This window comes from Lolium rigidum, chromosome 7, assembly GCF_022539505.1.
Source record: "Lolium rigidum isolate FL_2022 chromosome 7, APGP_CSIRO_Lrig_0.1, whole genome shotgun sequence".
Lineage (NCBI taxonomy): Eukaryota > Viridiplantae > Streptophyta > Magnoliopsida > Poales > Poaceae > Lolium > Lolium rigidum.
This window is the reverse complement of record NC_061514.1, coordinates 144,238,722-144,266,490: the sequence shown is the minus strand read 5'-3', so window position 1 is coordinate 144,266,490 and position 27,769 is coordinate 144,238,722. Positions and strand designations below refer to the sequence as shown.

General features: G+C 45.5%; 1 protein-coding gene, 1 long non-coding RNA gene and 1 pseudogene across 5 annotated transcripts; 1 reads left to right on the top strand and 2 right to left on the bottom strand.

Annotated features, from left to right (window-relative positions):
• Positions 1–1,383: 1,383 nt before the first annotated feature.
• LOC124672114 lies at positions 1,384–2,322 on the bottom strand (annotated as a pseudogene).
• Positions 2,323–5,952: 3,630 nt separating this feature from the next.
• On the top strand, positions 5,953–17,244 carry LOC124669205. 4 transcript variants are annotated; one of them, XR_006992060.1, is made up of 11 exons: positions 5,953–6,002; positions 8,065–8,126; positions 11,018–11,368; positions 11,943–12,027; positions 13,100–13,323; positions 13,434–13,489; positions 13,857–14,155; positions 14,248–14,329; positions 15,697–15,978; positions 16,568–16,634; positions 16,894–17,244. It is a non-coding gene; the product is annotated as an uncharacterized LOC124669205 (long non-coding RNA). The 4 variants fall into 4 exon arrangements; XR_006992063.1 differs by lacking the exon at positions 13,857–14,155 and having other exon boundaries at positions 13,100–13,303; positions 15,700–15,978; XR_006992061.1 differs by lacking the exon at positions 13,857–14,155 and having other exon boundaries at positions 15,700–15,978.
• Positions 17,245–24,167: 6,923 nt separating this feature from the next.
• LOC124672113 (purple acid phosphatase 22-like) lies at positions 24,168–25,214 on the bottom strand. The gene is made up of 3 exons (XM_047208396.1): positions 24,669–25,214; positions 24,475–24,563; positions 24,168–24,399 (listed from the first exon to the last, which is right to left on the bottom strand). Exons 1-3 carry the CDS (start codon positions 25,212–25,214, stop codon positions 24,168–24,170), a joined length of 867 nt encoding a protein of 288 aa, XP_047064352.1.
• Between the last annotated feature and the right edge of the window lie 2,555 nt (positions 25,215–27,769).

Sequence of the window (27,769 nt, the reverse complement as noted above, 5' to 3'; positions counted from 1 at the left end):
GCCAAGGCGCCCCACCGTGCAACCGCTGCTGGTATCGTTGAGGCACCCTGCAGCGTAGCCGCGACAAGGAGAATCGTCGGTGCTCTCCCCAACGCCAGGTCCTGCGATCCGCCATGGTCAGGTCCTGCTCGTCGCCACATGTTTTTCCGCGCCACCATGGCCGTTTCCGTGACCTCCGCAAGGTCCTCCGTCGGAACAACATCGGTCGCTGCCCAACGATGCATAGGCTCAGGATGCAAGGAGTAGCGGTGCTCCGGCGAGTCAAAGTCGGAAGATGCTGCAAGCGGCTGGTCCATGGTGCTACCAACGATGGCCAGCAATGCTGCAAATGATGGACGATGACGCTACCGGCCGTAGGCGGTGGTGCTGCCAACCGAAATCATGACGCTTCAAGCAAAGAGCGATAATGTTACTTCCGGTGGTCGCTGGTACTGCTAGCGATGAAAGCCAGTGCTCAAAGTGTTGGGCGGTGGTGCTACTTGCTCGAGTCAAGATGTTGCAACTGGTTACAGACGACGTTAGCAGCCATGGACAACGATGCTACCAGCCATAGTGGGTAATGCAGCCAGCCATGGATGGCGATGCTACTCGTCGGAGTTGGTTTTATTGACGGTCATGGACAACGGTGTTGCTCGTCGGACTCGGTGATGCTCCAATACTATAATACATGTGCTACAATTGTTCTACTGCTTTGCTACTTTACTACAAACTGTTTGCTGCTAGGTCTATGTTGAGTCTCCGGCGAGGTCTCCGGTTTCTAATCGACGATGCTACAATAGTATAATTGTTTGGTTGCAAATGCTCTGCGGTTTTGCTACTTTAGTACAATTGTTTTTACAAGGCCTCTAGCGAGGTCTCCGACAAGGTCGGCATTGCTTCAATAGCACAAAATTTTTGCTACAAGTCTCCGGCAAGGTCTTCGGCGAGTCTGAGGCGAGCTTCATCTCAGCTGGTCTTATTCTTTTCCATTTCTTGATGAATTGTTTTTTTTTTCTTCAATGAAGCAAAAGTGGAAGTTTTTTTTGCTGCGAGGAAGCAGTCTGAATGGGTCCTCAGCAATTCTCCTTCTATTTTTAGTTGAACCGTTTTTTTGCTTCAATGAAGCAAAAACGGAAGGTTTTTTACTACGACGAAACAAAGTCTACTTTTATGGTGAAAATTGGCACATACTGACATGCAAGCAGGAGGCTTGAAAACTCTAAGCCTCTGAAGGATTTCTAGCACTGTAATCTTCCTCTTTAGCCTTAACAAGCAAAATGTACGCGCATCTCTGCATCCTTGTCAGATCGCCAAATTAAGTGCAGGTCCACGGCTAATGGTAGTCGGCCATGCACGCCATTAGTGCTCCTACGCACCACGGATTCAGAAAGGTTTGTCACAAGCCTACAACTCATCGCTCCAAGAGTCATGGGCGAGGTTGATGGCCTGCGGCCGGTACGCGGCGTTGGCGGCAAGGCTCTCGATTCAGAGGTCGTCGCGGATGATGGAGTCGACGTCGTCGTTGCGGTGCCACGCCCAGCGCGCGGTGGTGGCGTTCACGACGCTCAGACGGCCATGCCCGAAGCTCGCCTCCCTCATCAGCGAGAGCCGCGCCAGCTTGTGGTTCTTCTGAAAGCTGCGTGCGGCCGGCCACCACGAGAAAAATCAGGACATGATCTGGGAATGGTTCTGCTCATATGTAAATTTGCTTACTCGAAGGCAAGCCCTTCTCTGTTCCCGCCGTCGCCGATTGTGATGTACACCGGCCCACATGGGTTCGCCTCGTTGTTGTAGACCCTGGTCTGCAACAATGAAACATGGCAACACATCAAGACGCGCATCGAAAATCAGTCTCAGACTTTCACGCGGTCGAAAAGAAAAGAAAATCAGGCAACTCACGAAGCGCTCGTAGGCGTGGACGTGGCCGGAGAAGACGACGTCGACGCGGGTGTCGTATAGGAGTTTCTCCATGGCCTTCCTCATTGCCTCGCCCTCGCCCGCGTGCGCGGCGTTGGTGTTGTACCACGGCGCGTGCACCAGCACGACGAGCCACGGCGTGGCGCGCCGGTCCACCCGGGCGAGGTCGCGCGCCAGCCAGCCGTACTGCTCCGAGGTGGAGTTGAACCCGGCGTAGGAGCCGAGCATGACGACGTGGACGGCGCCGCCGGCCGCGTCGAAGGAGTAGTAGAGCGCGGAGGGCGAGCCGCTCTCCTCGTGCGGCATGCGCCAGCGCGAGGTGTAGGCGATGAATGGGCTGGGCGAGCCCGGGAGCGCCATGCCGGCCTCCACCTCGTGGTTCCCCTCGGTGACCATCCACGGCCGCCGGCTGCTGCGTGTCGTCATCCACTCCGTCTGAGGCGGGCCACGCTCGCTCGCTCGCTTCATGCATGCGCGCGTGACTAGCACACGGTGCGGCCCGATGGTGACGCGGTCATCCAAGGAACGTTCGGTCGCGACGTCGCGTCATGATCACGTTTTCTATTTCTCTCTTTCTCCGCGCGCGCTCATTAATCTCGGGAACCTGATTCTAGTGGCTTCATTAATTGAAGGCGGCGGCGCGGGGAACCAAGGCACTCGTTCGGTCGTTTCTTTGCACCATCGACTCTGCTGCATTGTACTGTACTATACACGATCGAGTGTCCAATTAATTGATCCCTTCTTTTTTCTTTTTGGTGGGCCATGCGATTAGTGGAGTACTACTACTAGGTAATAATTATTAATCAGGTCGATCGATTCGATTCCCAACTTGGATCGGACTCCCCCGCGCGCGGGATTGGAGTACACGTACCGATGCCACGCCCAATCAAATGGTTGCAATTCATTTTTCATCTCCTTCAACTTCCACATCTTTTTTTATTTTTTGCATTGCTCCATCCATTCAACTCAAACGGGCGCGTGGAAATAAATAATATTTAATACTGGATCTGGGAGTTTCATTCGGACGCGAACGAACCAAAAATTAATCCAAACATTCTTGGTTTTCGTCACGCCTGACCCAAACCCTCTCGATCTTAGTTTGTCATCAGCCCGCGTAACACATATTTCTTCTGTTTCCTCACTCAACCAAACCAAATTCTCAAGCCATCTGCTGCGCGCATCAAGCGACGTGAGCGGAAAATAATTTTTCGAGAATTCAATATTTCCGTCCATCGGCTCCTATTTCACAGTCATCCACACAAAATATTTATCGGACAACAAAAATGCCGACCTACCTTTGATACAAAAATGCGGACCGACTTCTTCCGGCGAAGATACGAGCGAGAACTCGCCGCCTAAGATGGCCCTCCCACTCCACCCGCGCGCAACAACACCGCCGGCCGCCGCCACTGGTGGAGTGCGCCGGGTCGCACCCTCGTGAACGTGCTCGCGCACATCGAGGGCGGCAACTACCCCGTACTGGGGATGCCGCCGTGGGCGGCGCCTTCCGTGTCACGCCGGCACGAAAGCTCGTGGATGCCACGACGGATGACGCCGCCGTCGTCGTCTGGGTCGGCATCGAGCTCCTGCGGCTCGGCTCCTCCACCAACGACGCTGAGGGCCGTCAAGAAGGAGCCGACGTCGCCACCGCCGACCAGAAGGCGCAACAGCGGCGCCCTCGTCATCCGCGAGGGGGGCTCCCGTCGTCATCTCCATTGCGCGGCTGCAAGAGGAAGACGGCCAAGAAGGAGGCCGCAACGGCCACAGCTGCGTCCCAGCTCACCGAAGAGGAGGCCGCGCGATCCGCGATGCCATCGCGAGGTCGTTGACCGACCTCGTCCCCGCCGACAATGCCCTCCCGGTGGACGAGGCGCTCGCCTGGTCTAGGCAGTATGCGGGAGAGGAAGGAGCGGAGCAGTAGAGGCGTTTGCTGGACCTGGCGGCCACGTGGCGCCGCGCCGCCCGCGCCACACCCACCGCGCCTGTGCCGCTAATTAAGCCGGAGGAGAGCAGCGATGATGAGTGGTATCGGCCGACGCCGCCACACGGCGCGACCCTGGGTAGGGTTCCAGCCGTTGGACGGAGATGCCAGCCAGAGCAGCCAGCAGGCGCCGCCACTCGACGACGCCGACCACTCCAGTGACGACAACGGCGGCGACTACATGACGTTCTACCGCCATTTCGGCATGTAGAACGCCCTCCTTTTAATTAGTTTATATTCCCTCTCGCCAAATTCAAATGTATTACGAATCCAGCCTATATATGTAGGAACTCACCTATATATATTAAATATCTCTAAATTTCACCTATGTTTGAACGTATTTTATCTGGTTATGTTTAAATTCGCCTATATTTGCTCATTCTTCAGGCTCATTCTTTGGGAAAATGGTCCTCGGGCTAGGGAGCCCAACACAAAAAAAATTGACATAAAAACGCATTGTGTGAATAATTGTAGTGTAAAAAATCGACGAAAATACTTATTTTATGTCCTATTTTTTTACGTCACATAAACATTTTTTTTGCAAGGTCTATTTTTTCGTGACGTAAAAATCATTTACGATTGCAAAGATAAACAGTGGGTGTAGAATAACTATTCTGCTCCTTGGGGTCAAATAGCGCATCCCCACTAAAATATATGTAGATACATCTAAACCTAAATAAATTTGCGATACTAGAAGGAAGGGAGTGCCATCGTGACCAATGGACATTGCATGTATTACTCGGCAATGCGTTAGGTGTGAGTATACATGAACAAGTACGTACTGGAGTAGTACTGAGTACTGAACCATTCACTTGGCTGCAACACAACCAACGCTTGGATTCCATCATCATCACCATTAATTAAGGCGAGGAAGTCAATGCATCAGCAGAAGTAGAACACACGGCCCCCAATCGACCGCCTCCTAGCTCGCTCGCCCGGCCGCCGCAGCCTCGCCGCCCCATCCCCCGATGCCCTCTCCGACGCCGCTTCCCCGCGCCGCCATCTGCTCCTCTTCAGGCTGGGCCTCGCCGGACGATTAATTAACCGTCTGCGGCCGTCTTCTTCTCGTCCGCGGAATCAAGCGCCGCCCCTCCTAGCCGTCTCCAGCCACCTCGACTTCTCATCGGTCAGTCTGTTTTCCTCCTCCTTAATCCTGTGCGTCTTCGTCTTCAATTGCCTCTCTGCTCACGCCCGGGACACCCCCTTGCATGCGCTGTGATTCAGACAAGGTAGAGGAGGACGGCCACAGGGAGGATGGTGGAAAACAGGTTGGTCATGAGGAGTTGCTGACGTCGCCGTCCGGATTGGGCGATGCAGCCCCGACGAGCAGGCCATCTAGTCCAACCTCGAGCTCGCCGTCCAGCCCCGCACAAGGTAATTTCTTCCCAGAATATATGTATTTCCCCACTTGAAGCAATCTTGTGAGCCACCCAAATTATGGAGTTTTTTAGGATTAGCTTCAGACAAATTAGGATTTGCCCGTCCCTGTCAGCTTGTTCAGATTCGCAGAAAAATTTAGCTGACAAGTAAGTGAGTTAGAAGTATAATTTTAGGTTAAGCTTGCACATACAAACAGAAAACTCTTTATGTGCTCTTTAGTATAATCTGCAGGGGAGTTCTTTGTTTAGTCACGTGAAATATTTGTGATTTTTGTAGAGCTCTGTCATGGGCAAGGGCGAGGCTTGATGAAGGACCAAGCAGCAGCCAGCCGGCAGAGCATGAGCCCTTCTTCCCACTCAGGTTGGCATCAAAATAAACTCTCAGACTGGTTTCCTTCTCTGCCCATGCTCTGCCGCCGCCTACCTCTGTCTTCGCTGATTCAAGATTCTCTGTTTCTTTGTTTCTTTAGAATGGGATTGATGTGGTACACTTGATCTTCAGCCTACGGTCATCCCTGACCTACGCTGACACGGAAATGGAAAGGAGTAGGCGTCGACCTCGCTCTCGCTCAACCGTGCCGCCATCCGGTTGCAGCAAAGCTCGAGGCCTGCAAGGACTTGCTGCCGACGATGGTTCACTGACGCGGACCAAGAGTCGTTGTCCAGGCCCTCCACCAGCACGTCACAGCAACCCCGTCAATTCTGGTTATGGTCCACCGAGAGCAAGACCACCACAGTACAAGAAGGTAGCCACCACCCATTTTTCTTGTTGGCTACTTTTGTTGGGTCGTTGATGCTAGGATGCTGTTGTTGTATGTGAGCTTTGTGTTGTGCTAAATTTGGGTCAGATTAATTTGGTCTTTAGTTGTACGGTTGTACCACCTAATAAGAATATATCATGAGACGATGAAATTGATTTGGTGACTTTGCTTCTCATCTTTGCATGCATCTATCATGTCATCGATGAGGAGAGCTGAAACCTGACTGACTCCATGTATGTATCATATCCGCCGTTGTCCGTGCTGTGTTTAACATAGCAGCATTCAAGGGTGTCGAGACCTAGCTGTAACCTGAGTTTGTGGTGCTTAAGTACAACTACATATGTTTGGTAAATGACCATGCATGTGTATAACATATGCTACATTTCAGACTACGTACGGTATGGTCTGATTTAATTAGCTCGTTCTACTTGTACATCCACCCAATGTTCATATAAGCACACAAATCAAAATGACCTTTTATGAACGATCAGATTAAAACCTGAGTATATTTATTAAACATGGAACTGGTTGAGGCCCTAATATTCTTCTAATTTGGTCCTCTACAGCATAACCTCAAGTTGATTAGTTTTCAGGTACTAATTGCATTTAACTGCTTTTGTTGAAGCTGTGTTACGAGAGCATCCAGTCAGGTGCAACGAATTCCTTGTACCTAAGTATAGAGACTACTCTCAAGCATTTATCAATTGTAATCCTGTTGTTGATTCAAGGACCAGTATGGTTCAACCTAGCTAGCAGTTGTCTATCGGAAGCGAGTCTCCATTTTATATCTGCAAGATAGAAATTTTCTCTTATGTACTACTTGTTATTTGTTGGAGAAGGTCTCCCGGGAGCTGCTGCATGACAACAAGCTCAAGCTTGTAAACATTGTTAGCAATTTTATCACAAGGGCACTAGCACTCATGGTTATGACATGTTTATTTTTTCTTGTTCATACGTTGTTGTTGAATACTGTGACCGGCAATTCTTCTTGGTCAATGCTGTGACCGGCAAGAAGAATGGTTATGTACTACTTGTTTATTTTTTCTTAGCGCTTCAGAAGATTTCCTTTTTTCACCTCTGATGTGTGCTAAATTACAACTATATTTCTATCCATTTGGATGATATTCCTTTGCAACTGGGCACCGCCATTCAGGAGCTCGACCCCAATTTTCTTTTTCTTTGGTTACCCTCATATCGATTGCTGCCATGCTTCTATCCAATTCCTTTATGTCGTATTTACTGAAAAGATGCTTCTATTATGTATCGTATCTGGTAGTCTTCGAAATGAATATTGTAGGCTTATTTCTTGTTCAGAAATGTGCATTGGTACTACTATAATTATTTTCGTGTCTATCAGTATTGAATAGCTGATCTTATGTAATTCGAAAAATGCTTCTGCAAATTGCATCAATGTGAATTCTAATGCTACTGCATATTCCATGCATGGTTGTTTCTACTGTTTTGCTGGGTTATGAATGAATCTACACTGGCAAGCAATCTTGTCTTGGAAATAATTAATAATTGTGTTTAGCGACTTAGTCCTCTCAGGCTTAAGTTTGTTGAATGGTTATCATTGTTTCATAGTACAACTTTTTTTAATACGAGTTAAATTGGTGGTGGTTGCTCTGTCGGATTGCTTCGATCACTTGTCTACATCCAATAGTACTTGCTCTGTTTTTGCTAGTATCAGTGTCCAAATGCATGCTGTTATTCACCTCACTCACCTCATGTCTGGCAATTTTAATTTGGGAATTAGCAATGCACTTTTTGCTATTTTTTTGTAATTATTTACCTTTACTGTTATTAACACAACAATCATGCCATGAAATGGAATATGTATTCGGTCATTCATTAAGTTTATTTGTTTGTTCTCTGTTTCATCAGTTTCTTAATTCTCAGACAGTAACTAAACAATTCGATAGATCTGATATTGTTCTTTGTATTATCACTACACCCAAGATTCTCTGTGTGCCATTGGTATTGCTATGTCTGGTTAACCATTTCATTGTCTTTTTTTATCTGACTTTACTGTTTGTTGGGTCTGCAGATATACGGGGATACATCTTTGCCAGTGGCAGCGGTGGCCTCTTCTTGGTCTTAATGTTGTAGGTGAGCTTCTGATTGTTCCCTTCTCTCCTAGTATTGGGCTTATTTCTAGTAACCGCATGTTTTTCTATGGTCTATGCTAGTAGAGAATTCATCCTCATTTAGGAAGTGGAGGTTTTCTGAACTACTTGGTTAATAATTTGTGTGCCCTAGCTGGGAGCAAAAGTTTTCTGGACTTCCCGGTCTCAAGTCTCAACAGGAGCTTTTATATGTGATTTACCACATTTTATTTTGTAATTATTCTTGGTTAATTTTCAGGATTCCATAGTGCTTATTTTACTACAACACATGTTTTGAGCACAGGTTCCAAAAAATTTATGCAAACTAGGGTCTTGATAGCGGAATCCGGCAGTCTTATCTACCTACTGATAGTTCTTAGGGTCATTCAACGAAATCATTAGTACTGCTACAAAGTAAACAAATTAGTGGTAGTTTAATAATAATTGTCACTATCATGTAACTGTTGTATCAGTGCTAGTACGTAGTAGCTGAAAGTGGAAATGCCTCGGTAGAATTATTATTTATCTTCTTTCAGTTTATATAAGTATCGTGCATTGACTTTCAGTTATCTATTCCTTATCATTTTTTTCCACTGGGAAATCATCCGTGTGAAGCTGCAGAGTGCAAATATCAAACACTTGACAGTTTACAAGGCCATTTGTTAGTCTGTCTTCCACCCTTTAAAAGCCAAGAATAAAAACTTTGATTGCTGTGTGATTCAGCTTGTTTCCAGTGCCATTTTAGGTGGTCCTTGCTGTGAAACAAGTGCTGCTTTGCACTAGCAGTTCTGGTGAGTTACATAATGAACAATCAGCACATTTTCAGTTAAGTTCATTGTATGTGGTGATCTAGATTTTAGTCTTACTAGAATAGGGTCAGTTCTGAATACAAGTTTAGCTTTTAGAATACTCATAGATACTAGTTTCGATTCTCACCCCTGAGGCTCTCGGAACCGCGTCCATGGGCGCTGATTCCGGCTGAGGACGACCTGGAAGCGTTGGCCATCTTCAGAGCTGCAACTTTCATTCGCATTGGCGATGGGACTAGGGCGTTGTTCTGGACTGACGCATGGCTCCCTGGAGGAAAATCAGTGCAGGATGTGGTCCCTATTCTGCACTCCTTCGTCAAGAAATCAAACATCACTGTGGCAGCAGCACTGCAAAACAATCATTGGGTTAGAGACATAACAGGGGGCCTCTCTTCGCTGGCGCTTGCTCAGTATTTGTCTGGGATTTACTAGAGGGCACCACCTTAACTGTCGGCCAACAAGATGAGGTGGTTTGGCGGCCCTCGCACGATGGTGCTTTCTCCGTCAACTCGGCCTACAAGCTCTTCTTCATCGCGAACATGCAATTCGCTTGTGCAAAACCTATTTGGAAGTCCAAGGCCCCCATGAGATGCAGGTTCTTCATGTGGTTAGTGGTGCACTAGCGCTGCCTCACAGCAGACAACCTTGCTCGCAGAGGGTGGCCACATAATACCTTCTGCCCGCTGTGCACTATTGCTAATGAAAACTGCACCCATCTCTTTTTGCACTGCCGTTTCTCCAAGCAAGTCTGGGAGCGTGTTCGGACCTGGTCCAGGGCCAACTTCCCAATTCCTGACGATACTTTTGGCAGCACCAAGGAATGGTGGCTTATGGCAAGAAAGAGGGCGCCGAAGAACATACGTCGCGACTTCGACACTGTGGCAATTCTGGTGCATTGGAGGATCTGGAAGGACCGGAATTCACGCATCTTCCAGCAGGAGTGTAGCACGGCTGACCGTGTGGTTGAGCTAATCATTGAGGATATTCATTCCTGGAAGGCTGCCGGCTGTATTTCTGAGTTTTAGGCTCCTGAGGTTTTTTGCTGTTGATGTAGTTTGTTGCCTCTGTCTCTTCATCTAGAGTTCTGTTGGGACCAGGATAGGTCTTCTTTTGCTCGGCCATCTCGGCCGTCATTTGCCACGCTGTGGCTCTCTTGTAAAAAGCTTTCTCTTCTATCTTAATGAAGTTCGGCCTAAGGCCCTTCGAGATTCTCACCCCTGAATTCTAGATAAATAGAACTTGTCTTGGCAAGTTTATAGTTTTTTTTCCAAGAAAACGCATAGAGCTTTTGCGTCTCATTTATTTATTTGAATATGTAGAAGGTTTGTTGTCACATGCCTCCGAAGAGGAACAGAACAGAAGAAGCTTTTGCATTATATACTACTATTATGCTAAATGAAATTCCAAACTTTGAGATGGTCTGGTGATATACATCCTTTTAGTTCAAATATGAATCTGTCTTTAGTTTATCAGCTTCATTCAGAGTGCCAGGCTGCTTCATAGAACATTACTATATGTTAAAGTTTTGATCATGCTATCAGGCTCTCTATCCACTTTATATCAGCCGATGCTGCATTATGTAGGGTAATGGTGATTTTTATTCTGGCTGTTGTTCTTGATGTGATAAATGTAAGTGAAAAAACATGAGGAAATTGATTACTATCTATGTTGTTAAACATGATTCACAGAAATAACTACCAATAGATTGATGAAATCAACATTAAATCATCCTTCTAACACACAATTCAACTGTTTTACTTGCTGTTGGACTGATATTATAAAGAAATAGACCTAGCTTGTTAATTTGGGCCAGAAATGAAGTATTTGGGTCTGTTAAGTACCTACTGAGGTTGGCAAATGTTGTGTTTTGCCAAGGCAAACTACAAGTTGGATGAGAATGGCTCATGTGTACTTTTGTCATGAAATGTTGTAGTTGTTTGTGCACTTCTCTGTTAGCTGATTAGAACATATTCTTCTCGCATTCGTTCCATTACTGTTTATCGTTATTATTGTTCATTTACTTATCCTGTTCTGGTACGCAAAACTATGTATTCTATTTTTTCTTATAACCATTATATTTTTTCAGCATTTATCCTCTGTCCAAGTAAGAAGAACAGATCAAGCTCCACCATGGTGCTGTCATTGTGGAGCGTTGAGTACGCAAGCCCTGCCGTGGCACCGTACGAGCCGAGCTTCTTCAACCAGTGGTAGTCGCTAGAGCAGTACAAGGAGGAGAGGATTGACATGGCATTCATGAAGGGGAGAAATGGATGCGGCCCTGATGCAGTAGCGGTAGTGGAGTATTAAAGATGGAGAGGGCCAGGAGGTAGCCATGGTTTCGACTACTTCAACTTCCCTTGCTGCCATGTGATGGAGGCGAGTTCACTGTGTCGCAGCCATGGCAGCGTCCGCTCTCTTCTAGGACTCCATGCTCTAGGTGAGTCATCATGTTCCTCTTATTTCTCCTCTACATGCTATGTGTACCTCGATCATACAATGGTTGCTTCTGTGATCCGGCCGAAGAGTCGATTATGTACTTATTTAGGACTCAGTGGTGACGTTGTTTGATTAAGACTTTGTATTGGCAATGATTTGGTATATTATTGTACATATTTCGAATTACTGTGTAGTATCATCTGCATAGATCTATATGATTTTTGGGTTCCAACATGATTTTTTTTCAGTTGATATTACAGGCCCCTGTCGAATTTTAATTTAAGCATATAAAGTTGTGTATTTTGTCCTGATTTGGTGTTGTTCTCTAGATCTATCTTGCAATGTTGTAATACAATGAGCTAGCAATGTTTGTTTGTGAAATATTGGAGGCTACCTTTTCATGTCTTGGAATCATTGAGACCACGTTTTGGAAATATTGGAATCTTGTTTTGACTACAGTTCTGTTGAGGTTGCATATCAGTATGAACATCCTTTTAATGGTAAATAACCTAGGTTTTGTTGAAATTCTGGTCTGATTGAGCCTAACACAAACCTTTTAATTACCGCCAATGCAGCTTATTGTGTTCCACGGCCTCCTCACTAGTAGACTTGTATGCGAGAAGGTCAATCCGGGCAGTGCAGCAGGCGGTCCGGAGCGAGGTCAGTTGATCATCATCTGCAATTTAGCATCATAACATGGTTTCATCCAAAGCTTCTTGTCCAAAATCATTTGCATGGTTTTGGCATCATACATACATGCATGGTTTCATATACATGTGCGCTTCCTCTCCTCGGACAAATAAAATAAGTAGCCGGTATGGATAAACTTCTGCCATTGCATGTAAAAGCATCAACTCCTAGAATTATTACTTTTGGATAGTTGAGGTTAGAAGTTTGAGCTCTGTTATTATTGGCCACTCTCTTGCGATGCCCAGAATTATATGGGCCATCTCCCTCTCACATGTTCTTTTTTTTTCTTAGTGGCGCCTTTTCATGTATTGTAGTTGACTACACAAATTGAGTAGAGATGGACTCAGACCGAGATGCATAAAAAATGCTCTCAGATTTGTTTACTACCATAATAGATGAAACTCAAATACCTATGAAGATTATTCTGACATGAATAATTTTCATTAATTCGTATTTGTATTGTTCGGCATATGTTTTATCTTTCCAACTAAGTACGAACTGTAATAGTGGCTGGAATCTCAAGTGGTATTCACCATACGACCTGTTCATCTCGAAAGTCTCAGGGGAGGTATTGAAGAAGTCTGCAAGCTCTACTAATGCATGGTGTGTACAATACCAACATTTGAGAAGTCAGCCTTTATCATGGAAATTGCATTCGTAACACTGCTTGCCATGTCTGGTTTTTTAGCTACTTATTTCCTTGTGAGACGACACCGAATATGGATTTGGTCATTCTTTGGTGGATGTTTAGGATTATGGACTGATTGATTCTATTGCTAGCTCTTGGCATGATCTGAGTGTTGCTAACACCGTTGTGTGTATATATTAATATCGAGCCGGTGAAATTTAGATATTCCTTATGGCAGTATCATTCTCTGTTTAAGTATAGATTTATGTGGTATGTCCCTGCATAGGAATCATGCTCCTGTGTATGCGTTGGGCAATAGTGAACTGGTTTCCTTTGCACATTTGTGATTTTATTTTTAACTTGCATCTCTTCTTAAATAACCATCTGATTGAGTTGAAAGATTTTCTGGTGCAGATGATGGTGACGAGGGTGCCAAAACGTTTGGACATGAGCTGGATGAGAAGCTTCCCATGATCAAGTGCTGTCTCGCAGTTGTGTTGTCCAGTAGCACAAGTGCTGTCCTCGGCGGCGCTTATGAGAAGTCCAAGAAGAAGGAGCAATCAAGTCTCTCATCTGGAGGTATATCTTTCAAAGGCTTCCCTTGAGGAAAGAGGGCCGGTATGGATGACATCCTCAATGTAATTGGCACTGCCTATCTTCCTTTGTTGTGTGTGTTCCCTATAACACACTCTTCATAGTGGAGAAACATAGTTTATACAACTAACTGACATCTTTCTTTGTTGAACAGGACCTTACCTCATGGCGGCCCTTTTGACAAAGAGGTTATGGCGGCTCTTCAGGATGGTACAGTTTTCCACCGAAAAAGTTCCCTTGTTTACTTTATACTAGTCTTCCTTGCTATAGTTAGCCTTTTTGGTTAAGTCTTGGTGCTGGACAAGAAGTGCTTAAGAGTAGTGTGATCTCTTTGCAAAGTCTAGATGTAGATTAGAGTGGTCATAAGGGGTATATAAGTGCAAATTTGAGCCGAGTCAAGGAACGTGTGGATTAGTTTAGTTGAATGTTGTGAACATATGAACTAGAATGACTGTGTTGCATAATACATTTCAAACCACTAGTGCATCACAATAATCTATAGGTGTTGCAAATAGAAGAAATTATTTTCAGTAAATTGGGCACACTGTAACTAGAATGATTGTGTTGCTTCTATCAGGTGCACTGGATACTGATAGTCTGATGCACATTGTGAACCACTTGGAAAGGTATAGGTCTCTTAATGGATGATTTCGTGTCTACCTTTAATATTTGTGCTGTGAAATTTATCAAATTGTTTCCTTATCTGCTGTTGAGGTACATGCCTGGACTTTGGCCAAGTGGACAAGGGTGGAGTTGCAAGTTACCTTCACTGATATATATTTTTGTTCTTGGGGCATTAGCCAATTGGAGTAGGGCGAGTTTCTATTTAGTGGGCATGCATTCTTTGTGTTGGCTGTTCATGAATATGAATGAAATGTAATATGTGATGTTCTCAGTATAGAATTTTGAATGATTTTTCAACTTATTTCTTACTCGAAAAGAATTATGATATGCCTCTGATGTGTCAGATATACATACACATCGACTGGACGACCAGAGCAGCAGCTAGACATGTATTGAGGACTTGGGAGCATTTGGTCCCGCTTACAGGTAGACAAGGAACAACATATTTCCTTCCATGCAGATTAACGTGTGTTGTTGTGGGTGAGTGGAGTTCCTGGATGGATGGAGTAAAATTGGTGAAGTAGAATGAATAAATTGGCGAGGTGTAGTGTACATTTTTCTACTCGACATATACTTTCTTTACGGGGAGCTGATTTTTAGTTCGCTTCAAATTGCCTACCGTGCTGAGCTATCCTGCCAACTAGGCCTAGGACTAAGCCAACCCGAAGGTGGGTCCCATCATAAAGAAGATGATATCCCAGTGAACGTCATGAGAAGTAGATGAACTCTCAGGTGAAGAGTGTCGTCTTTTTTGTCGATGGGGATTGGTGTAGAGAAACTCTCTTTGTCATGAGGATTTGCTTATGCTGGCTTTCACATTGCTTGTGTGTTGGATGTGGAACACCTTGGGCTTAGTGGGCTGGATGTGTTAGAAAGGTACTTCTTTCTAATTGCTTGTTCACTGTGTTATTACTTTGTGTTCCTGCTCCCTATAGTTTATCCGAGTAATGAGCGTCATGTTATCCAAATTAGTTGTGAAGTCCTTAAACTTTTTTCCAGTTGACAATGAAACCAGAGTAGTTTCAAATTGTGTATGCAGTATTGCAAAAGTACATGCTTAGGTGTCTTCTGTCAGTGCTTACTTGCTTGATGTCGTGTGCATGCTTTGAATTTGATACTGTCCTATTTGAACTATTACTTTGTTTACGGATGACAAGTGTTAGATGTGATTATGCAACTTGGGGAAGTTTTTTATACTTCTTGTAGACATAATGGTGTACGGCAAGAACTAGTTCTCTGTGTTAAACTAATTTTGCAAATAGTTACATCTATGATCCCTTAAAAAAATATGCCAGGTAGTATGGAATGATACATCGACTTTGAGCATTTCTTGTGTGTCATCTCTACATTTTATGAAGAAAATACCAGGTGCATGTTCTGGTTTCATGTCTGAATGCTAGAACAAATCTAGAAGAGACTGTCTCTGAATGTGAGCAGCAAATAAATAACTTAAGATGGTGTCTGAATGTGAGAACACATAGGTCTGGCACACATAAGTGAGCCTGACAGACTGGTACAATCGGCTGGATACTTGATTTTGCTCTTCATAGTGCATCTAGTAAACTTTGAAGGAATATGTTGCCTATTTGCTCCTTGATTGCCGCCTGAATTGCAATGTTCTAGTTGTTTGTGTACTTCTCTTTTAACGGATTAGAACATATTTTTCTCGCATTCCTTCCATTACTATTTATTGTTATTATTTGTTTACTTATGTTATGGTAAGAAAAACTATGTTTCCTCTCTTTTCTCATATCCCAATATATTTTCCTGCATTTACCCGTTGTCCAACTAAGAAGAACAGATCAAGCGTAACCATGGCACTTTCAATGTGGAGCGTTGAGGATGCAAGCCCTGCCACGGCAGCGGACAAGCCTAGCTTCTTAAACTAGTAGTAGTTGTTGGAGCAGTACCCAGAGGAGCAGATTGCCATGGTAGTGGTGTAGTAAGCTAGATATTGCCAGGAGGTAGCCATGGTTTCCACTACTTCCTCAGCCCTAGATGCCATGGGATGGAGGAGAGTTCACCGTGGCGCAGCCATGGCAGTGGCGGCCTTCTTCTAGGCCTCCATGCTCTAGGTGAGTCATCAGATTCCTCCTATTTTTCCTCTAGGTGCTCTGTGTACCTTGGTCATAAAACTGTTTCTTCTGTGTACATCGGTCATTAAACTTATTTAGGACTCAATGGTGTTGTTGTATGATAATGATTTTGCATTGGCAACGCTTTGGTTTATTATTCTACATATTTCGAATTAGTGTGTAGTATCATCTACAGAGGTCTATATGTTTTTTTTGGGTTGCAACATAATTCTTTTTTCAGCTGCTATTACAGACCCTGTCAAATTTTAATGCAAGCATATATAAAGTTGTGTATTTTGGCCCGGTTCGGTGTTGTTCTCTAGATCTAGCTTGGAATGTCGTAACTGTAATGAACCACCCATGCTTGTTTGTGAAATATTTTAGGCTGCCTTTTCATGTTTTGTAATCATTGGGATCACGTTTTCAAAATACTAGAATCATGGTTTGACTATTGTTCTACTGAGGTTGCATATCCGAATGAACAGTCTTTTAAAGCTACATAACCTTGGTTTGGTTGAAACTTTATGGTCTGATTGAGCCTAACACTAACCTTTTAATTGCTGCCAATACAACTTATTGTGTTCTACAGCCTCCTCACTGGTAGACCTGTAGCGAGAATGTCAATCCGATTAGTGCAGCAGGCGGTCCGGAGCAAGGTTAGTTGATCATCATCTGCAATTCAGTTGCATGGTTTCATCCAAAGCTACTATCCGAAATCAATTGCATGGTTTTGACATCATACATACATACATGCACAGTTCCACTCCTCGCACAAATAAAATACGTAGCTGGTATGGATAACCTTATGGCATTGCATGTGAAAGTAACAATGATGTGATCTAGAGCAGATCATGATGCTTTGTTCTTGCTAGATGTGATCTAGAGCAGATCATGATGCTTTTGTTCTTGTGCAAGGATGACGAGGAGGACTAGATGGCACATGGCAACAAGGGTAGCAGCTGTGGTCTGTAGCTGATGCAGGTTGGTGCATCTTACTTGGATGGACGTCGAAGACTCTGGGAACAATGGACGTCTTCATATATACGGCTTGGTCGTTGAACAATCTCAAGCAGCTGCAGCTTTGTTTCTAGCTCCTTAATCATCTCTACGATATATATGGTTGCAGCCGAGCTTTGAGATTCGAGAGCATCGTAACCTGGCATGAGTGTGTTGTATGTAACCGTCCTAGCTTTCATTGATGTTTTTACTTGTCGTTTGGTTGACTGCATGACTAAATGTCAAAAGAGTTGTGTTGTGTGCACTTTAGTCTTTTTTTTGCTTCATATTACTTGCTGTGTCTTTTGGATGTCTGAAAAACAGCAGAGGTCAACCCGAATTTTCGAGTGGATGAAAATCTAGCTGATTAATTAGCTACCCTAATTTTCTAATGAAAATCCTGCTGATCTCCCTCGTTCTAGCTGATAAAATACAATTTTTGCTCCTTAACCTCTATGCAACATTCATTGTTTATCTAAATATAATCAGCTATTCATTTTCATTCATTCATTATCACCATCAGCTAGTTTTCATGTACATGAACGTTTGAGCCACAACAGTGCGAAAAAATATTATTTAAGGAAAACAGAACCTATCATTGTTGAGGGAAAGCATCACTCGACCTATCACTATTGAGGAAGCATCAAACAATATATAACCACGGAACATGTATACATGTTGCTGAAAGCCATAATTCTCTTATCTGATTTGAACAATATTTTCAATGCATGGATTGACGGGAATGGAAAAATTACTCTCTCTGTCCCAAAATAATTAGCTCAACTATTTCTGCTATGAATATATTTACAACTAAAATGTTTCTATATATTTCTGAATCTAAGTAAAATTGAGCAGGTTATTTTTAGACAGAGGGGATTAACTTTTTTTCGAAGCAGCACTTCACTGGTGTACGAAACAAATTAATTGTCAAAAGGAATCAAAGTTGTCAAAATTCATGGCGATACCAGCACAACCATATTGGAAAAGTTTCCCCTAAATATAGCCGTATAGGCAAGTATCCATGTGGCCTCCATCTATGTTCCAGCCGCACGCCATACCGTTGGATGTAGCACCAAAATTGAGAAGTGAAGGAAGCCTACTTGGTTTGCTGGGGACTCCTAGGAATAGGAAGGAAAACTTGGTTGGCTCGCTAGGCTCCTAGGAATAATAGGACACGGATTACCAGGCCGGTGGAGTGAGTTGTTAAATAGAAAGAGGTAGTTAAATAGAAAGATTGTAAAAAATTGATGGCGATTCCGATCCAGCTTGGCAGGTCAGGTTCAACTAATGGGTGCACAAAGATTGAAATAACAATCAAACTTTTAGGATTTAGTATGGCACGTTATCATGTACTATGTACTCTGCTACACTGGAAAAGCTTTCCCTCAAGATATTGGGTGTACATCTATACCCAAGTGACCATATTCAGCCGCACACCATGCCATACTAAATTAAGAAGGAAATGAGACTCGGAACTCAATGAGACTACTTGGTTTGCCAAGGGACTCCTAGGAATACGGAAGGGAGATCCTTTGGCTTTTGCCAGACTCCTAGGAATCAATACGGCACGAATTGAAAATAGTGGGTTGTTCGTAATCATGAAAGAGGCAATTAACTACAAGAATCCAGGTCATCAATCCGTGGCAGCACTCATCTCAACCGTCTATCCATCCTTCTGTGCATCAGGCTCCCTCTCAACATGTAGCTCATATTTACCTCCAACCTTCATGTATCTATTTATACGAGTCCAGTGTCACAATGCCGCGTCAGTCGGCTGCGCGTGACTTGTGACTTCTGAAGGTGTTGCTAGCTGACTATTGGCAGGGCGCACTACCGGCGTCAGCAACAACGTGGAACCTGCACACAACACAACCAAAATACTTTGCCCCAACTTACAGTGAGGTTGTCAATCTCACCGGTTTTGCTGAACACAAAGGATTAAATGTATAGTGTGGAAAGATGATGATTGTTTGCAGTGGAATTAAAGAGAATAATGCTTGCAGTAAGTAAACAGAACAGGATTGCAGTAGATGAATTTATCAGTGTAAAAGAAAGGACCGAGGTCCACAGTTCACTACGGGTGTCTCTCCATAAAAATAAATAACATGCTGGGTGAACAAATTACAGCTGGACAATTGACAGAATACCGACCATACATGACAATATGATTACTATGAGATTCATTTGGGCATTACAACATAATACATAGACCATAATCCAACTGCGTCTATGACTAATAATCCACCTTCCGGTTATCTTCTGAACCCCTTCCAGTATTAAGTTGCAAACAAGGGATTATCGCATTAAGTAATGTGTGTAAAGTAAAAAATAGAATTATCCTTGGATAAAACATTGTTGTTTTCTCCCTAGTAGCAACATCACATCTACAATCTTAGAAGTTATTGTCACTCTTCCAGAAAACTAGAGCCATGAATCCACAATCGAGCATAAATACTCCCTCTTGGAGTCACAAGCATTTACTTGGCCAGAGTATCGATCTACTAGCAACGGAGAGCATGCAAGATCATAAATAACATATGACAAGTATATAATCGATCTTAACATAGTATTCAATATTCATCGGATCCCAGCAAACACAACATGTAACATTACATAAAGATGATCTTGATCATGATAGGCAGCTCACAAGATCTAAACATGAGGCACAAATTGGAGAAGACAACCATCTAGCTACTGCTATGGACCCATAGTACAGGGATGGACTACTCACGCATCACTTCGGAGGCAGACATGGCGATGTAGAGGCTTCCGATGATGATCTCACTCTCCGGCAGGGTGCCGGGAAGAGCTTCAGAACCCTCTCGAGCTAGGGTCTGTGAGGGCGGCCGCGGCGGAACTTTTCGTGGATGGAGGCTCGGGTGTTTAGGTTTTTCCGGAGATCGTGAATAAATAGGCGAAAGGGCGAGGTCAGTGGAGGCCAGGGGGCCCACACCACCCCTTTGCGCGGGCCCGCCCTTGGCTGCGCCATGGGGTAGCCTGGACGCCATGTGGCGCCTCTTCGTCCCCCCTCTGGAATTTGTCTTCGTTACGGTAAAATATTGACTTCGGCTTTTGTTTTGTCCAATTCCAAGAATATTTCCTGTACAACTTTTCTAAAATACAAAACATCAGAAAACAGAGAACTGGCATTGTGGCATCTTAGTAATAGATTAGTGCCATAAAATGTATAAAAGTGCAACGAAGTGTAAGAAAAACATATATAAACTGGTGTAAAATAAGCATGGAGCATCAACTATTATAGATACGTTTGAGACGTATCACAGCTATGCATACGTATATAAATAAAGCTCATATGTGTAACATATAAAATATAGATAAGTGATATGTGGGTAGCACATCCGTAAATACCCTTGCCCCTAAAGCCAGAGGTGACAAGATCCTAGTGGTCCAACCATTGTCCTCACAGCAGCAAGCAATAACAGTTTCTAAGTAAATACAGACCAAACCCTTAAGCTAGATGATTGTGCTATGATCTCGAATGAATCACTAAACATGTACCGGTACTTCCCCCTTTCTGTCACTGAGGTTTCGTGTGTACACGCCGTTCTCCACTCATCCCACCTCTTCCCTTGATCCTCTCTAACAACACGGGTACCTGCAGATCATCAAAGACGAGGCAAAGAGACAAGGATACAAGCTCGCAAAACTCATATTAAATCCTTACACATAAATATAAGATTAGATGCACATAGTTGTTGCGAGGATTCACCCCAACTCGCAGCCCGTGAGGAATACTCACACATAATATGGAGATCAAGATCAAACATAGAAATCATTGTGCAAAATATTTAGATTGAAATCATAATATTCTTACAATGGTCGCAAATCTCAAGGAGATTTCTATTACAATGGTGATGGCTATGGCTATGAAGGAGATGGAGGATGGAATGGATGAACTAGGGGAATGGATCTCCTTCGGTGTATTGCAGATGGATCTGGTGGATGGCGGCTCTGTTTGGCGATGAATATATGGCTCTCTATTTGGCATCGGTCCCTTCACGACTTTTATAGAGTTTGACCTCGGGAACACAGCGACACATGGTACGCACGGATGGTACAGGCGGGGCTTCCACGTACTGATGCACGTTAAAGCTCCTGGAACAGCCTTTCCAAGCGTAGTCGACTTCGCCATGCGCCTGACGTGATTTTCTTCATTAATTGCAGGTCCATTTGCCATTATGACGTGATATCATGCACAATATCCAAAAATAGAAGAGATTGCATATCTTTGCATTGATTAGGCATTAATGTCAAGTTGAGAGGCAAACTTAGTCAATTTCTTGACTTAGCTAGGGGTTTAAACACGAGAAAATATGGCGTATTTCACAGCCATCATTTACCTGAATGCTCATCTTCTCGATGGAGGCAATTTTTGAGCATTAGACACAAGGGAGCCCATATGAGGTGAGAGACGAGAGGCCATCATCGTGGCAATATATTTGGCGGTGGCATGAATGAGGCTTATAGGCCTAAAATCCAAGATGTCTTCAACCCCATCTTTTCTTTTGGAATTAGAGCAATATTCATGGAGGTTATCCAATAAAGATTCAAGACACGGTGGAAATTTTGAAAAACATGCATCATCTCCGGCTTCACTATGCTCCAACATTCCTTGCAGAAGGCCCTGATAACCCATGAAATCCACACATAGTCAAAATCTTTCTTCATCAGAACCTCCTCGAAAAAATCCTAGGACACTCTCTCATAGGTTTCAAAATCCAATTTAAGCACAATGCCAAGAATTTTCTTGACAGCTCATGCAGCAATTCTTCAATCAGCACGGTCCCATCATGAATTTGCCTCCCCTTGATAAAACCAGTATATCTGGATTGGTATGTGCTGGAAGACGATCTCCTTGAAGATGAGATCGAACTGAACTAGAGGTCACCGGATTCAGTCCTGTCCGGATGAGGTCACATGGAACGTAAGTAGGTCGCTACGAAGAACGAGATATTGGATGCTTGATGAAAAAGTGATGTAGGTATGTCAACACTCCTCTACGATGTAAGGTCACATGGGGTGAGGCCTCCCCTTGTGCGGTGACCCAGCACACCACTGCATGTTGTAGTGTGCAAGTCGTTGGCATAACACTCACGGACTTTCACGAATATTACACCTAACTGAGTGGTACAACAATAACATCGCAGGTATATAATTCTCATATATTTATAGTGAAGAACATCTCCATCCTAACCTTGGGACGGTGGTGAATTTTTCGAGATGCAAAATTTCAAGCCCGTCAAGTTTGGTTGGGCGGAGCACCTTTTGCCAATTGCACTTTCCACCGGTAACGTTGTCACAACCTGCCAGCAAGTAAGCTCGTAGAAGTGCAATGATTCTCTTAATGAGCTCTTTAGGTGTTTAGGTAAATCAATGCAAGTTATATGGTAGATAGCTTGGGATTTTCAATCCTAAGGCCTCTTTTAGCAAAACTCTTTGGCCAACCATATTTATATTTTTCCAGTCCCCATAGGCAAACTTGCTGGTGATGTTATCTTCAAAGCGTCGAAGGTCCGCTCTCTTAAGACGGTGGACACTCAAAGGGAGTCCCAAGTAACGGATTTAAAAGTGGCTCTTGTAGCTAGGAAGGATTGGAGTATGTCATCAAGATCAATATTCTCATATCAGATGGGATCCACAAGACTTTGTTTTGGAAGTATGCACTTAAATCCAGGGATGGAGCCAGAAAAGTAACACAAGGGGGGCCAATTGCATGTAAAATTTATTGGAGGGGGTCATATATGTAAATTTAGGCAACTTGCAGGTCAAATATATAGATTAACCAAGGTTTTTTAACAAAAAAAATTACCATGAGGGGGGCCATGGCCCCAGTTAGCCCCCTGCTGGCTCCGTCCCTGCTTAAATCGGTAACATTTACAAAGTTGTCAAGAATTCATGCAAGGGAAACCATGTCTTCTTTGATTGGATCCACAAAAACCATCACATCATCGGCATATAGAGAGGTACGTGCCAACGGAATCCTTCCCTAGAGAGGGTGGAGGAGACCTTGCTTGGTTGACTTGCTAAGGAGATGGATGACGGGGTCGATGGCCAAGACGAAGAGGAGGGGGCAAAGTATCTCCTTGCATAAGACCACTTCCATGCTTTATTGGGTCACATGCCACTCCATTTAGTAGAACTCTCGAGGTCGAAGTTGAGAGAAGCGTCCAAACCAATCACAAAATTTCCTTGGGAAGCCAGAATGTTGGAAAAGATCCATAAGATAGTCCCATCTTACCGAATCGAACGCCTTTTTGATATCAAGGTTGAATAGGAGGCAAGGTGTTTTGGAGCGGTGGAATTCTTGAGCAATGTTCCTCACATATATGTAGTTGTCGTGAATGCTCCTCTTCTTGACGAAGGCATTTTGTGAGCATTAGACACAAGGGAGCCCATATGAGGTGAGAGACGAGAGGCCATCATCTTGGCAATATATTTGGTGATGGCATGAATGAGGCTTATAGCCCTAAAATCCAAGATGTCTTCGGCCCCATCTTTTCATTTGGAATTACAGCAATATTCACAGAGGTTATCCAATAAAGGTTTGAGACACGGTGGAATTTTAAAAAACATGCATGATCTGCAGCTTCACTATGCTCCAACATGCCTGGTAGAAGGCCCCGATAAATCCATTGGGGCCCAGCACTTTGTCACGTGCAGAACCAAAGACGGCTCACTTGACCTCCTCCTACATGAAATCACCGTCAAGCTCGGAAAGATCGTACTCGAGAACCAGAATGTTGGCCCAAGTTAAATCGGTGGTTCTTGGAGTCCTTTTTTCATAACCTATGAGAAATGGCTTTGTATGATTGCCTTCTTATCTTCATGGTTTGTGACCCATCTGTTATTGTGTTTTAGTCTATGTATGATTTTTTTTCTTCGACGAGTTGACATGAATGTGGGAAAATTTAGTGATGTCATCTCTCTCTCTTCCTCGCACGCTCGCCCATAAGCAAACCAATAATCTTCCTCTTTAGCCTTAAAAAGCAAAACGTACGCGCATCTCTGCATTCTTGTCAGATATATTTTCACCGCCAACTTAAGCGCAGGTCCACGCCAAACTTAATCGGCAACGCGCGTCAGTAGTAGTGCTCCTACGCACCATGGATTCAGAAAGGTTTGTCGCAAAAAATTCAGGATCCGTGTAACGCGACAAGACACAAGTCACAAGCCTACAACTCATCGCTCCAAGAGTCATGGGCGAGGTTGATGGCCTGCGGCCGACACGCGGCGTTGGCGGCAATGCTCTCGAGCCAGAGGTCGTCGCGGATGGTGGAGTCGACGTCGTCGTTGCGGTGCCACGCCCAGCGCGCGGTGGTGGCGTTCAGGACGGTCAGACGACCATGCCCGAAGCTCGCTTCCCTCATCAGCGAGAGCCGCGCCAGCTTGTGGTTCTTCTGAAAGCTGCGTGCGGCCACCACAAGAGAAAAATCAGGACATGATCTCGGAATGGTTGTGCTCATATGTAAATTTGCTTACTCGAAGGCAAGCCCTTCTCTGTTCCCGCCGTCGCCGATTGTGATGTACACCGGCCCACATGGGTTCGCCTCGTTGTTGTAGACCCTGGTCTGCAACAATGAAACATGGCAACACATCATCAAGACGCGCATCGAAAATCAGGATCAGACTTTCACGCGGTCGAAAAGAAAAGAAAAGAAAATCAGGCAACTCACGAAGCGCTCGTAGGCGTGTACGTGGCCGGAGAAGACGACGTCGACGCGGGCCTCGTATAGGAGCTTCTCCATGGCCTTCCTCATGGCGTCGCCCTCGCCCACGTGCGCCGCGTTGGTGTTGTACCAGGGAGCGTGCACCAGCACGACGAGCCAGGGGGTGGCGCGGCGGTCCACCCGGGCGAGGTCGCGCGCCAGCCAGCCGTACTGCTCCGAGGTGGAGTTGAACCCGGCGTATGATCCCAGCATGACGACGTGGACGGCGCCGCCGGCCGCGTCGAAGGAGTAGTAGAGCGCGGACGGCGAGCCGCTCTCCTCGTGCGGCATGCGCCAGCGCGCGGTGTAGGCCAAGAACGGGTCCGGCGCGCCCGGGAGCGCCATGCCGGCCTCCACCTCGTGGTTCCCCTCGGTGACCATCCACGGCCGGCGACTGGCGTGCCGCTGCACGAACCGCCCGAACGTGTCCCACAGCGGCTGCTGCGTGTCGGCGTAGGCGTCGTGGTCCCTCGATCTTGCCGTCATCCACTCCGTCTGAGGCGCTTCATGCATGCGCGCGTGACTAGCACACACACGGTCAACCAAGGCCGGCCCGATGGTCGCGTCATGATCACGTTTTCTAGTATTTCCCTCTTTTCTCCGCGCGCGCTCATTCATCTCGGGACGACTGCACAAGTATTGTCATGTCACGTCGTCACGTTGCTCCGGCCGATCCACCACCACCAGCAAACCAAAATCCCTTCTTTTCTTTTCTTTTCTTTTTTCTCTCTCCATAAGCATAAGCCGGCGGCGCTAGTATCAATCCTGATTCTTTTTTTTTGCGAATTAAATTAATCCTGATTCTAGTGGCTTCATTAATTGAAGGCGGCGGCGGGGAACCTGCATGCCAACCAAGGCACTCGTTCGGTCGTTTCATTCCGACGCGAACAAACCAAGAATTAATCCAAACATTGTTGGTTTTCGTCACGCCTGACCCAAACCCTCTCGATCTTAGTTTGTCATCAGCCCGCGTAACACATATTTCTTCTGTTTCCTGACTCAACCAAACCAATTTCTCAAGCCATCTGCTGCGTGCATGCGCGCATCAAGCGACGTGAGCGGAAAATAATTTTTCGAGAATTCAATATTTCCGTCGGCTCCTATTTCACAGTCATCCACACAAAATATTTATCGGACAACAAAAATGCCAACCTACCTTTGATACAAAAATGCGGACCGACTTCTTCCGGCGAAGATACGAGCGAGAACTCGCCGCCTACCATGGCCCTCCCACTCCACCCGCGCGCAACAACGCTGCCGGCCGCCGCCGCTGGTGGAGTGCGCCGGGCCGCACCCTCGTGAACGTGCTCGCGCACATCGAGGGCGGCAACTACCCCGTACTGGGGATGCCGCCGCCGCCGGCGCCTTCCGTGTCACGCCGGCACGAAACCTCGTGGATGCCACGACGGATGACGCCGCCGTCGTCGTCTGGGTCGGCATCGAGCTCCTGCGGGTCGGCTCCTCCACCAGCGACGCCGAGGGCCGTCAAGAAGGAGCCGACGTCGCCACCGCCGACCAGAAGGCGCAGCAGCGGCGCCCTCGTCATCCGCGAGGGGGGCTCCCGTCGTCGTCTCCATCGCGCGGCTGCAAGAGGAAGATGGCCAAGAAGGAGGCCGCAAACGGCCACAACTGCGTCCCAGCTCACCGAAGAGGAGGCCGCGTGGGCCGAGGACGCGGCGATCCGCGATGCCATCGCGAGGTCGTTGACCGACCTCGTCCCCGCCGACAACGCCCTCCCGGTGGACGAGGCGCTCGCCTGGTCCGGGCAGTACTGGGAGAGGGAGGAGCGGAGCAGTAGAGGCGTTTGCTGGACCTGGCGGCCACGTGGCGCCGCGCCGCCCGCGCCACACCCACCGCACTCGTGCCGCTAATTAAGCTGGAGGAGAGCAGCGAGGATGAGTGGTATCGACCCGACGCTGCCACACGGCGACCCTGGGTAGGGTTCCAACCGTTGGTACGAAGACGCCAGCCAGAGCAGCCAGCAGGCGCCGCCGCTCGACGACGCCGACCACTCCAGTGACGACGACGACGGCTACTACACGGCGTTCTACCGCCATTTCGGCATGTAGAACGCCCTCCTTTTAATTAGTTTATATTCCCTCTCGCCAAATTCAAATGTATTACGAATCCAGCCTATATATGTAGGAACTCGCCTATATATATTAAATACATGTAAATTTCACCTATGTTTGAACGTATTTTATCTGGTTATGTTTAAATTCGCCTATATTTGCTCATTCCTCTAGGCTCGCTGCTGGGAAAATGGTCCTCGGGCTAGGGAGCCCAACAGAAAAAAAATTGACATAAAAACGCATTGTGTGAATAATTGTAGTGTAAAAAATCGACCAAAATACTTATTTTATGTCCTATTTTTTTACGTCACATAAACTTTTTTGTTGCAAGGTCTATTTTTTCTTATGTTATACTCGACTAATGAAGTAAGTAAAAATTTACGTGACGCAAAGATAGACGGTGGGTGTAGAATAAATATTCTGCTCCCTGGATCACATAGCGCCATCCCCACTAAAATATATGTAGACCTAAATAAATTTGCGATACTAGAAGGAACGGAGTGCCATCGTGACCAATGGACATTGCATGTATTACTGGGCAATGCGTTAGGTGTGAGCACTGTTCAAAAAATTGTCCGATTAAACGATTAATCGCCCGATTAATCCCTATTCAGTGGTTACCGATTAGCCGATAAACTCATTTATCACCGATTAACTCATTTATCGTCCGATTAATTGGTCGATTTGCCTATTAATCGCTAATTATTAGCCGATCGAGTTGATCCCAATAAGCGATTTCCTCAACATTGCGTGTGAGTATACATGAACAAGTACGTACTAGTACTGAGTACTGAACCATTCACTTGGCTGCAACACAACCAACGCTTCGATTCCATCATCATTACCATTAATTAAGGCGAGGAAGTCTAGCAATCGAGGAAGATATCATCAGTACAACACACAGGAATCGACCGCCTCCTAGCTCCCATGTATCACCATTAATTAAGGCGAGGAAGCCAATGCATCAGTAGAAGTAGAACACACCGGAATCGGGGG